This window comes from Amblyraja radiata, chromosome 41 (assembly GCF_010909765.2).
Source record: "Amblyraja radiata isolate CabotCenter1 chromosome 41, sAmbRad1.1.pri, whole genome shotgun sequence".
Taxonomy (NCBI): Eukaryota; Metazoa; Chordata; class Chondrichthyes; order Rajiformes; family Rajidae; genus Amblyraja; species Amblyraja radiata.
The window spans coordinates 12525940-12538487 of record NC_045996.1 but is presented as its reverse complement, the minus strand read 5'-3'; the positions used below and the strand labels follow the sequence as shown (position 1 = coordinate 12538487).

At 49.7% G+C, this 12548-nt stretch overlaps 1 protein-coding gene across 1 annotated transcript in view; it reads left to right on the top strand.

Moving 5' to 3' along the window:
- The first annotated feature begins 1119 nt into the window (after positions 1-1119).
- Positions 1120-12548, top strand: part of npas1 (neuronal PAS domain protein 1) — a 73694-nt gene continuing 62265 nt past the window's right edge. The window contains exon 1 of the mRNA XM_033014355.1: positions 1120-1318. Coding sequence (XP_032870246.1) covers positions 1188-1318 — 131 coding nt within the window. The 5' untranslated portion in view covers positions 1120-1187. The remainder of the gene's footprint in view (positions 1319-12548) is intronic.

Genomic DNA, 12548 nt, shown 5'->3' with positions numbered 1-12548 from the left:
TCTCCCACTAGTGGACACATCCTCTCCACATCCACTCTATCCCTATTCACTATTCATGACAGGTACCATTTTGGGTTGAGACCCTCATAGACAATAGACAATAGACAATAGGCAATAAGTGCAGGAGTAGGCCATTCAGCCCTTCGAGCCAGCACCGCCATTCAATGTGATCATGGCTGATCATCCCCAATCAGTACCCCGTTCCTGCCTTCTCCCCATATCCCCTGACTCCGCTATCTTTAAGAGCCCTATCTAGCTCTCTCTTGAAAGCATCCAGAGAACCTGCCTCCACCGCCCTCTGACCCTTCTTCAGACCCTCCGAGAAACGTCACCTATCCATGTCCTCCAGAGATGCTGCCTGACTCTGACCCACCGAGTTACTCCAGCACTTTGTGTCCTTTTTGTGATATTAACCAGCATCTGCAGTTCCTTGTTTCAGGATGCTGTATGCCGGTATGTCGGGGGCTTGCCGTGTGCGCAAGTTGGGCTGCAGAGTTTCCGACATAACTTTTAAGAAGTGCTTCACAACCCCTTGCAAAGCGCTTTGGGGTCTTCCTGAAGACCACGGGGACCCCAGCCGTTGTACCACCGTCTCAGTCGTTGTATATCGAAGTGAGATGTTGGGACTAAAGATTTTTTTCTGGTTATTCATGAACTGACGCAACGTCCTTGCTCTGACCATTCCTCTTTATTCAGTCCACACACACACACACTGATCACAGTGAGTGATGGGGCGGGGGCGCGCCTTGCAAAAAAAAAAAGTGGTGTGGGGCGTGCGCGCGCTCCCGCGGCGATTCCACCACGCAGGGGGCGCGCATTTAGTGTTCACACACAACTCAATGTTAACCCAGCAAATCCTAAATGCAATAGAATGAAGGGGAGGGTGGCTTGAGTCTTTTTCCAGGGGAGTGGTGTTTGGGGCACGCGTGCACGGGAGGGAGGCGCGCTGGCGGTGCGCGCTCCCGAGGCAGCCTGTCACTGTGTGTGTGTGTGTGAGAGAGAAGGGGGTCTGTGGTCTGAGGAGGGGGGTGGGGGGTCTGCTGGTGAGGCAAGGGGGTGGGCGAGGATTGCAGAGGGGCAGGGGCGTGGGGAGAGGGAGAAGGGGAGAGGGGAGGAGGTAGAGGGAGCCCAAAGTGCCCGGGCGAGAGGGGAGTTCGTGCCGCCGCGGGAGCCCGCCGAGCCGGGGCATGGTGCAGAGCTCCCCGGAGCTACGGAGCTGCGGAGCGGCGGCCGGGACAGAGACACAACGGCGGGGCATGGACAGAGCTGGCGGCGCTGGTGGTCGAGCCGCGAGTGAGAGCGGCAGGACTTCACAGGGGTGAGTGAGTGAGTGAGGGTCGGGGTGGCGGCGCTGGGGGCTGGAGGGGGTGGGATGGGATGGGAAGGGAGGGAGAGAGAGAAAGACTGGGGGGAAAAGAAGGGACGAGAGTGGAGAGAAAGAAGGGGGGAGAAGAGAGGGGGAGAGAACGTGGGGAATAAAAAGGAGAGGGGGTGGGAAGATGTGGAGATGAGAGAACGTGATTCAGAGAAAGTGGGAGGAGAGGGAAAACTAAGAGGCTGGGGGAGAAGGGGAATGAGAGAAACTGGGGAAAAGAGAAATAACGGGATAGGAACAGGGAATAAAGAAGGTGAATGTGAATGGGAGGGATTGGGGAGGGAGGACTGGAATTAAAACGGGGGGGGGGGAATAGTGGGAGAAAAGACGGGAGACTCGGGATACAGATGAAACGGGAATGTGGGGAGAGGGGGAGGGAAACGGGGATTTGATGGTGGGGAATGTGAGTCTGGGAAGGAGTGGACAGTAGGAGAGGGGATAGAAACTGGGAAAACGGGATAAGTGAGATGCAGGGAAAGTGTAAGGAAGAGCAAAGTGGGAAGAGAAACTCTGGAAAGGCGAGTGCACGAAATTGGGGAAGAAGATGGAATGGGAGGGGGTAAATCAAAGGGATTTGAGATGGGGAAATGGGAATGTTAAGGAAATGATCAAAAGTGGGAGATGAAGAGGGGGGATTGGAATGTTTGAGAACAGTGGATTAACTGGAATGATAGGAGTTGGGGGGAATGAAATGGGAATGGGAAGGAAGTGGGATGAAATAAACTAGAAAAAGAGGAATGGAAGACTGGGGGGAAAAGAGAGAAGATGTAATGTCAGGAAATTGGGGATAAAAGTTATGGGTGCAAGGAAGGAGAGAATTGAAAATGATAGGGAACTGGGAAAAGAGATAAAGGTGCAGGAGAAGAGGAATGAAAAAAGGGAAAAGCCAGAGAAACTGAATAAAAAAGGGGGGCGAGAGGAAAAACACACTAGGAAGAGAACAGAAAGGGAATTGGGAGAGGAGGAATGAGAGAAACTAGGGAATGAGAAATAACCAGGGAGCAACCTGGAGAATTAACTTAAATTAGGAGGTGTTTAAGAAGGAACTGCAGATGCTGGAAAATCGAAGGTAGACAAAAATGCTGGAGAAACTCAGCGGGTGCAGCAGCATCTATGGAGAGATGGAATGGGTGGCGTTTCGGGTCGAGACCCTTCTTCAGACTGAAGTCTACCTTTTGTCTGCCAAAACTAGGAGGCGGACCGATTGAAAGAAGGAATAAAACTAGGATGAAGTTGGGGGAAAGGGAATGAGGGGAATTGGGAAAAGAGAACGTGTAAAACTCTGGAAAAAGAAATGGGAACGAGGCACGGAAGGAGCAGTGGAAGGGAGAAAGGAGAATGGGGGGATGAGAGACACAACATGCTGGAGTAACTCAGCGGGACAGGCAGCATCTCTGGGGAGAAGGAATGGGTGAAGAAGGGTCTCGACCCGAAACGTCGCCCATTCCTTCTCCCCAGAGATGCTGCCTGTCCCGCTGAGTTACTCCAGAGTTTAGTGTCTATCTTCGGTGTGAATCAGTATCTGCAGTTCCTCCCTACACTGAATGGTGGGAACATGAGCAACGGCGAATGAAGAGTCAAAGAACAAAAATAGGAAGAATTAAGAAGGAAGAATCCATGGGAATGGAAGGAAAGGTGGGAGGAATGAAAGAAAGTGGGGAGAACGGAAAGGAGGGGGAAAGGGTGATGAGGGAATATGAGGATCACACAGGAAGAGGCGGAGGTTGGGAAAGTGTGGATGAAAGTGCTTCGTGGGACTGTCAGAGGGGAGGGATATCCAGGCTTGTGATCCCGACTTGGGTAAGAGACTAATGTGTGATTGTGGGGAGACGCTCTGGCAGGGAGACCTGGGGTGAGGTGCCGAGAGCTGAGAGGCGTTGGTTACAGTGAGGTGGGGGAAGTTAGAGAACGATAAAGGATGAGGGGAAGAGGGGAAGTGCGCCAGGGTGTGAGGGATTGAGGAGAAAGCTGGAGACTGAAGGAGAAAGTAGGAGCCGGGGGAGAGAAACGAAATGCAGAGATATCCTCAGATTCCCATTAAATCTCCCCCTCACCTTAAACCCATGTACGATCCGATCCGATCGCAACCGAGGAGATTCGAGAGAAGGGGAGGAGAAAAGGCAGGAGTGGGGCGGGGGGTGGGGGGGGAGGGAGGTGGGAGTTAAAATGATGTGGAAAAAGAATAGTCAACATTCTAGAGAAGAGGGAATGGAGCATTGAAAGTGGGGAGAGTGGAATAACAGGCTGGCGGTGGGTGAATTAAAAATCTAAGCTGATAACGGGGATAATGTTCAACATCTTGATGTAAAGCTAATTATCTTTCACAAAATGGTCACACATAAAGGTATGACTTGCAAACAGTTATTTTAACCGTGTTTTGCCGGGTTTAATTTTTTTTTGCCAGAATGTCGCTTGTTAGGGAATTGAGTTAAAAACTAACTGGCGTCCTGTCAATACTACGGGCTGGTTTCTGCTCTTTTAGCTACGAGATTGTGTATCCGTTGGTGGAGTTTAGTTTTTGCTCACATTTAGCAGAGTTTTTGCCAGGCTCTTCTCGCGGTTTAATTTGTGCGAAATAAGAATGTTTGGGCCAAACGGTTGTGAAACGCCAGCGCCGGGTGCTGGCTGTCAGATATGTTATTTGTTGGTGGGAATTATCAGATCAATGAAAAATGCTCGCCCCCCACCTCCACCCCCCAACTCCACTCCTCCGTTGAAGAAATGCCTTTGAACCGTTTCTTTCTTGAAGCTAGAATTTAAATATATATTACCGGGTGTGAAGTAGGGTCTCGACCAGAAACGTCACCCATTCCTTCTCTCCAGAGATGCTGCCTGTCCCGCTGAGTTACTCCAGCATGTTGTGTAACTTATATGTGTAGGGTTTTACTTCAGGAGTGTTGTCGCTGAATTGTTGCCGTGTGGGATGTGAGAGTCCATGCGAGGGGAGGGAGAGCGGGGAATGTGACATGTGGGATGAAAGGTGACCAGGATTATGGAATATTCGAAGATAGACACACAAAAATGCTGGAGTAACTCGGCGGGACAGGCTTCATTCAGACTGTCTGGAGAAGGGTCTCGACACGAGACGTCGCCCCCATTCTTTTTTACCAGAGATGCTTTGTGCAAGATCTTCGCTAGCCAGCATCTGCGGCTCATTCCTACACATTGACATACATGTCTGTTACTGAGTCATAGTGCGTGGAAGCAGGCCCTTCGGCCCAACTTGCCCGCACCGGCCAACATGTCCCAGCTACATCAGTCTGAAGAAGGGTCTCGACCCGAAACGTTGCCTATTTCCTTCGCTCCATAGATGCTGCCTCGCCCGCTGAGTTACTCCAGCATTTTTGTCTACACTAGTCCCACCTGCCCGCGTTTGGTCCATATCCCTCCAAACCCGTCCCATCCATGTACCTGTCTAACTGTTTTTTAAATGTTGGGATAGTCCCAGCCTCAACTCTCCTCTGGCAGCTCGTTCCATACACCCTCTGTGTGAAAAAGTTACCCCTCAGATTCCTATTAAATCTTTTCCCCCCTCACCTTAAACCTTAATGTACGATACGATACGATAGCACTTTATTCACCCCCAGATGGAAATATGTCCTCTAGTCCTCGTGTTTAAGAAAGAACTGCAGATGCTGGGGAGTTGGACAGTAGACAAAAATGCTGGAGAAACTCAGCGGGTGAGACAGCATCTATGGGGCGAAGGAATAGGCGACGTTTCGGGTCGAGACCCTTCTTCAGAAGGAATAGGTGACGTTTCGGGGCGAGACCCTTCTTCAGAAGGAATAGGTGACGTTTCGGGTCGAGACCCTTCTTCAGAAGGAATAGGTGACGTTTCGGGTCGAGACCCTTCTTCAGAAGGAATAGGTGACGTTTCGGGTCGAGACTCTTCTTCAGAAGGAATAGGTTTGGGTTTGCGTGGGTTTTCTCCGGGTGCTCCAGTTTCCTCCCACACTCCAAAGACGCGCAGGTTTGTAGGTATGTTTACGAAAGAACTGCAGATGCTGGTAAAATCGAAGGCAGACACAAAATGCTGGAGAAACTCAGCGGGTGAGGCAGCATCTGTGGAGAGAAAGGATCGTCGAGACCCTTCTTCAGAAGGAATAGGTGACGTTTCGGGTCGAGACCCTTCGGGTCTCAACCCGAAACGTCGCCTATTCCTTCGCTCCATAGATGCTGCCTCACCTGCTGAGTTTCTCCAGCATTTTTGTCTATCCTCTGGTCCTCGACTCCCCTACTCTGGGCAAGAGACTCTGTGCATCTACCCCGATCTATTCCTCTCATGATTGTGTACGCCTCTATAAGATCACCCCTCATCCTCCGGCGCTCCAAGGAATAGAGACCCAGCCTGCTCAACCTCTCCCTATACCTCAGAGCCGCTAGTCCTGTTGGCCCGGATAGCTTGTTGCAATGGTAGACAAAAATGCTGGGGAAACTCAGCGGGTGCAGCAGCATCTATGGATGGAAGGAAATAGGCTTTGTGCAATGCCGGGTACACACTAGTTTTTGCAAGCGCCTTGACATGCAGAGGAGTTGACGCTGGCAGACCGAAGGAGCTGGAGAGGTGAGACTTGCTTCCTCTCAGTGGAGACCCTGGACTCAGGGAGACCCTGCAGCCGCGGGCGAGCACACCAGGCTGAGCGATTTGTCAATATTATTATTATTATTATTAGTAGTATGGATTATTACTAGTGATGTTTAAACTGAACCCAGCCGCGTGCCTGGTGAACCTGCCAATCCTCACAGTCCGATCTCCAGATTGCATTTGCTGTCTGAAGTCAGGTACCTGCAGTTATCTTCTCTTTTATTCTTCATATAAACTTTTAAAAAATTTATTTTAAATTCCTCTACAAGTGCACGGGTCTGCAATGCTCCGCGCGGCATTTGTTGGGAGATGGGAGATGGGAAGGGAAGGCGAGCGAGTGGGGATCTACTGCAAAAGCGAGATGTTCGAACGGGGAGGAATTTCCCGGGGTACCGGGCCGCTCACCTGTAATCCAGACATCTCCCTCTCCCCCTTCTCCCATCTCCCCCTCTCCCCCTCTCCCCTACCCTCTGCCCCCCTTGTACCCCTCCCCTCCCCTCCCCTCTCCCTCTCCCCTCACTTCCACCCCTTCCCTATCCTCCTCTCCCCTCCCCCTACCACTCCCTCTCCCCCTTCTCCCCTCTCCCTCTCCCCTCACTTCCACCCCCTTCCCTCTCCTCCTCTCCCCGCCCCTCTCCCCTCCCCCTACCACTCCCTCTCCCCCCCTCCCCTCCCTTCCCCCCTCCCCTCTTTGCCCCTTCTTCCCCATCCCCTCCCTCTCCCCCTCCCATCTCCCGGCGAGTGAGGACCACCGTCCAAGTGAGATGTCAAAGCGAGAATGAATTTCCCGAGAGAGCGGCCTCTCGCCTGTAATCCACCGCTGGGCAGCGGATTCTCTGCAAATATAGACTTGAGCCGCCCAGCTCCTTAAACCTTGCCCCCACTCACCTCAGTACTGTGGCCACATTTGATAGTATGAAGGGGGAGGTGATGGGGGGACTATCAGAGACATCGGAGCAGATTGAGTGTAGGAAGGAACTGCAGATGCTGGTTTAAACCGAAAAGCCGGAGTGACTCAGCGGGACGGGCAGCGTCTCTGGAGAGAAGGAATGGGTGACGTTTCGTGTTGAGACCCTTCTTCAGACTTGAGACTTGCAGGAGGCTTTGATCAAGTATTGAACAAACATGTCTGAAGAAGGCTCTCGACCCGAAACGCCACCCATTCCTTCTCTCCAGAGGTGCTGCCCGTCCCGCTGAGTTACTCCAGCTTTTTGTGTGTGTATATATCTATGATAAAGGTTCCTGGCCCAAAACATCAACTAGCTAGTTAGCTAGTTAGTTAACTAGCTAGCTTGACTCATTAACTAGTTAGACAAAAGTGCTGGAGAAACTCAGCGGGTGCTGAGCGGAGTAGCATCTATGGAGCGAAGGAAATAGGCAACGTTTCGGGCCGAATAGGAACTGTTTTAGGAAATAGGCAACGTTTCGGGCCGAATAGGAACTGTTTTAGGAAATAGGTAACGTTTCGGGCCGAATAGGAACTGTTTTAGGAAATAGGCAACGTTTCGGGCCGAATAGGAACTGTTTTAGGAAATAGGTAACGTTTCGGGCCGAATAGGAACTGTTTTAGGAAATAGGCAACGTTTCGGGCCGAATAGGAACTGTTTTAGGAAATAGGTAACGTTTCGGGCCGAAACCCTTCCGGGTTTCGGCCCGAAACGTTGCCTATTTCCTTCGCTCCATAGATGCTGCTGCACCCGCTGAGTTTCTCCAGCACTTTTGTCTACCTTCGATTTCCCAGCATCTGCAGTTCCTTCTTAAACAGCTAGATAGCTAGTAAGCTGAGTTTATTGTCCCATGCACCAAGGTACAGTGAAAAGCTTTTGTTGCGTGCTAACCAGTCAGCGGAAAGACAATACATGATTACAACGAGCCATCCACAGTATACAGAATGGAGTCGAGGTTTAATATAGTGGAGCAATTGTAACGCGGGATTGCAGATCTACGTCTGTGACCAGCACACAAATAGTCTCCGGAGATGCTGCCTGACCCGCTGAGTTACTCCAGCACTTTGTGTCTGTTTTTTTGGGGAAAGCCGGCACCTGCAGTTCCTTGTGTCTCTATGATATCTATGCCCGATGCCTTTTGAATCTGTGGACATTTGCTCTTTCACTTGAAACTGCTTGTAGATTCTGGTCGGTGGAGCAATTGTTATTTTTATATGAGAATCAAATTATTTTTATTGGGGCGGCCACGGCCACGGCGCAGCGGTAGAGTTGTCCCTTACAGCGCCGGAGACCCGGGTTCGATCCCGACCACGGGTGCCGTCTGTACGGAGTTTGTACTTTCTTCCCGTGACCTGCGTGGCTTTTCTCCGAGATCTTCGGTTACCTCCCACACTCCAAAGACGTGCAGGTTTGTAGGTTAATCGACTTGGTGTAAAAATGTAAAATTGTCCCGTGTGTGTGTGTGTGTGTGTGTGTGTGTGTGTGTGTGTGTGTGTGGGTGTGGGTGTGTGGGTGTGTGTGTGTGTGTGTGTGTGTGTGTGTGTGTGTGTGTGTGTAGGATAGTGTTAGTGTGCGGGGATCGCTGGTCAGCTGGCCGAAGGGCCTGTTTGCTCGCTGTACCTCTGAACTAAACGAATCTAAATCGGCAGTGGGCCAGATTATGGCCAAGTGCAGGGTCCAACACGGGGTGAGAGACAGGCTCCGACTAACATTAACGAACACTCCATCCCATCGAACACACTGCTGTGGTATAAGACGTATGTGCTAGCAATGATATTTCCAGCCACAATCGGGCAGATAACAGACAAAAGGACATTGAACAGAGGGCGAGGTGATTTAGCACGCATGCCAATAAGCTCATTTATATATACATTTGCAACCTTCTTGTTTTGGCTGGGTTCCTGCTTTTTAATCTGCTGTAATATTAATCTCCGGGCATTAATTTGCCCTGGCATTGAGAATGAAAAGATTCTGAAGATTCTGTTCAGAGTCAGCTACCAGAGTCATAGAGTGATACAGTGTGGAAACAAGCCCTTCGGCACAACTTGCCCAGCCTACCAACATGCTCCAGTCCCACCTGCCTACGTTTGGCCCATATCCCTCCAAACCTCTCCTATCCATGTACCTGTCCAAATATTGATTAAACATTGTGATAGTCCCAGCCTCAACAACCTCCTCTGGCAGTTCATTCCTTACTCCAACCACTCTTGCCATAGAGGGAGTACAGAGAAGGTTCACCAGACTGATTCCTGGGATGTCAGGACTTTCATATGAAGAAAGACTGGATAGACTTGGCTTGTACTCACTAGAATTTAGAAGATTGAGGGGGGATCTTATAGAAACGTACAAAATTCTTCAGGGGTTGGACAGGCTAGATGCAGGAAGATTATTCCCGATGTTGGGGAAGTCCAGAACTAGGGGTCACAGTTTAAGGATAAGGGGGAAATCTTTTAGGACCGAGATGAGAAATACTTATTTCACACAGAGAGTGGTGAATCTGTGGAATTCTCTGCCACAGAAGGTAGTTGAGGCCAGTTCATTGGCTATATTTAAGAGGGAGTTAGATGCGGCCCTTGTGGCTAAAGGGGTCAGGGGGTATGGAGAGAAGGCAGGTACAGGATACTGAGTTGGATGATCAGCCATGATCATATTGAATGGCGGTGCAGGCCTGCAGCTATTTTCTATGTTTTCTATGTTTCTATGTTTCTTCGTATAAACAAAAAAGATGCCCTTCATATTCTCATTGAATCTTTCCCCCTTCACCTTAAACCTATGCCCACTTGTTCTTGATTTCCCAACTCTGGGCAAAATACTCTGTGCATCACCCGACCTATTCCTCTCATAAAATTGAATCTGAATCTGAATCTGAATCCAAAAGACCTGTATAAGATCACCCCGCTTCCTCCTGCGCTCCATGGAATAAAGTCCGAGCCTGCTTAACCTCCCCTTATAGCTCAGGCCCTCGAGTTCTGGCAATATCCTCATAAATCTTTCCTGTACCCGTTTCAGCCTGACAACATCTTTCCCATAACTGGGTGACCAGACCTGGACACAATACTCTAAATGTGGAGGAAGGAATTGCAGGTGTTGGTTTACACTGAAGATAGATACAAAGTGCTGGAGTAACTCAGTGGGTCAGAAAGCACTCTGAAGTCTAAAGAAGGGTCTCGACCTGAAACAATAGACCAGAACCAGGTGCCACACAGTTTAAGAATAAGGGGTAAGCCATTTAGAACGGAGATGAGAAAACACTTTTTCTCACAGAGAGTGGTGAGTCTGTGGAATTCTCTGCCACAAAAGGTGGTGGAGGCCGGTTCTCTGGATGCTTTCAAGAGGGAACTAGAGAGGGCTCTTAAAGATAGCGGAGTCAGGGGATATGGGGAGAGGGCAGGAACGAGGTACTGATTGGGGATGATCTCATTGAATGGCGGTGCTGGCTCGAAGGGCCAAATGGCCTACGCCTGCACCTATTGTCTATTGTCTATTGTCTATTGTCTAAGATACTGTCTTTTGGATTGGAGGCTGGCTTGGTGTAAAATATCTCAGTTCTACTTTGGAGATGTAGTTTTTGTGAAACAGACCATTCGGCCCACCGGGTCCGTGCCGGCCAGTGACCACGCATGCACTAGTTCTATCCTACGCATTAGGGACAATTTTATGGAGGCCAATTAACCTACAAACCTGTACGTCTTTGGAGTGTGGGAGGAAACCAGAGCACCCGGAGAAAACCCACACGGCTCACAGGGAGAACGGACAAACTCCGCACAGACAGTCAGGATCTAAGCTGGATCTCTGGTGCATTGAGGCAACAATTCTACCGCTGCGCCATCATGCTGCCAAACTGCAACAGCCAGGTTCAGGAATAACTACTTCCCCACAGCCATCAGGCTATTAAACATGGCTCGGACAAAACTCTGAACATTAATAACCAATTATCTGTTATTTGCACTTAATCAGCTTATATATTCATGTGTGTATATATTTATATTACGGTATGTGGACACACTGATCTGTTTTGTAGTAAATGCCTACTATGTTCTGTGTGCTGAAGCAAAGCAAGAATTTCACACACAGAGAGTGGTGAATCTGTGGAATTCTCTGCCACAGAAGGTAGTTGAGGCCACAGTTCATTGGCTGTATTTAAGAGGGAGTTAGATGTGGCCCTTGTGGCTAAAGGGATCAGGGGGTATGGAGAGAAGGCAGGGATGGGATACTGAGTTGGATGATCAGCCATGATCATATCGAATGGCGGTGCAGGCTCGAAGGGCCGAATGGCCTACTCCTGCACCTATTTTCTATGTCTATGTTTCTATGTTTCTATGTAATTTCATTGTCCTATCTGGGACACATGACAATAAACTCACTTGAACTTGAACTTGAACTTGTGTGGGATATTTCCTGGGATACTCTGGCTCATATTTCCAAAGTACATGATCAGGTCTTGTGATATACTGCTGTTGGTCGGAGCTTGGTGTGTACAAGGTGGCTGCTGTGTTTGGGCACTTTTACCCACTATTGACCTTGTGGAGAAGCAGTGTTGAGGATAACTGAGGGGTCCTGAAGTAATTAAGGAGGAACAGTTTTTACTGGCAGGGGGGACAGGAGATCAAAGATAACTGGAAAAGATCCAGAGGGGAGATGAAGGTTGGTTATCTTTCATAGATGGCTGTGATCTGAGAAGAAAGCTAATTAATGTGTTACTTGTCTTTAATGTGTTAATCCTACATGTTGGGGTAATTAGAGCAGAGAAATGTTCCTGCCTGTTAGTCTCTTGCTTTAGTTTAGAGATACAGCGCGAAAACAGGCCCTTCGGCCCACCGAATCCGCACCGACCAGCGATCCCCGCACACTAACACTATCCTACACACACTGGGGACAATTTACAATTTTGCCAAGCCAATTTACCTACAAACCTGAAGGTAGACACAAAATGCTGGAGAAACTCAGCGGGTGAGGCAGCATCTATGGAGCGAAGGAATAGGCGACGTTTCGGGTTGAGACCCGAAGGGTCTCGACCCGTAACGTCACCTATTCCTTCTGAAGAAGTGCCTCGACCCGAAACGTCACCTATTCCTTCTGAAGAAGTGCCTCGACCCGAAACGTCACCTATTCCTTCTGAAGAAGTGCCTCGACCCGAAACGTCACCTATTCCTTCTGAAGAAGTGCCTCGACCCAAAACGTCACCTATTCCTTCTGAAGAAGGGCCTCGACGATTCTTTCTCTCCACAGATGCTGCCTCACCCGCTGAGTTTCTCCCGCATTTTGTGTCTGCCTTCGATTTTACCAGCATCTGCAGTTCTTTCGTAAACATACCTACAAACCTGCGCGTCTTTGGAGTGTGGGAGGAAACTGGAGCACCCGGGGAAAACCCACGCAGGTTACGGGTAGAACGTACGAACTCCGTATAGACAGCGCCCGTAGTCAGGATCGAACCCGGGTCTCCAGTGCTGTAAGGCAGTAGCTCTACCCGCTGTGCCACTGTGCTGCCCTTTGACCCTTTACCATGCCATTTCGCTCAATGCCAATTCACTTGGGTTAGCTATTTGCTAATTCTGCACGTTACACAATTTAGCCCATGCTACACAATCAATGTCTCTCATAATCTTACACACAGGTTGAACACCGATTTTCTGGCAACTGA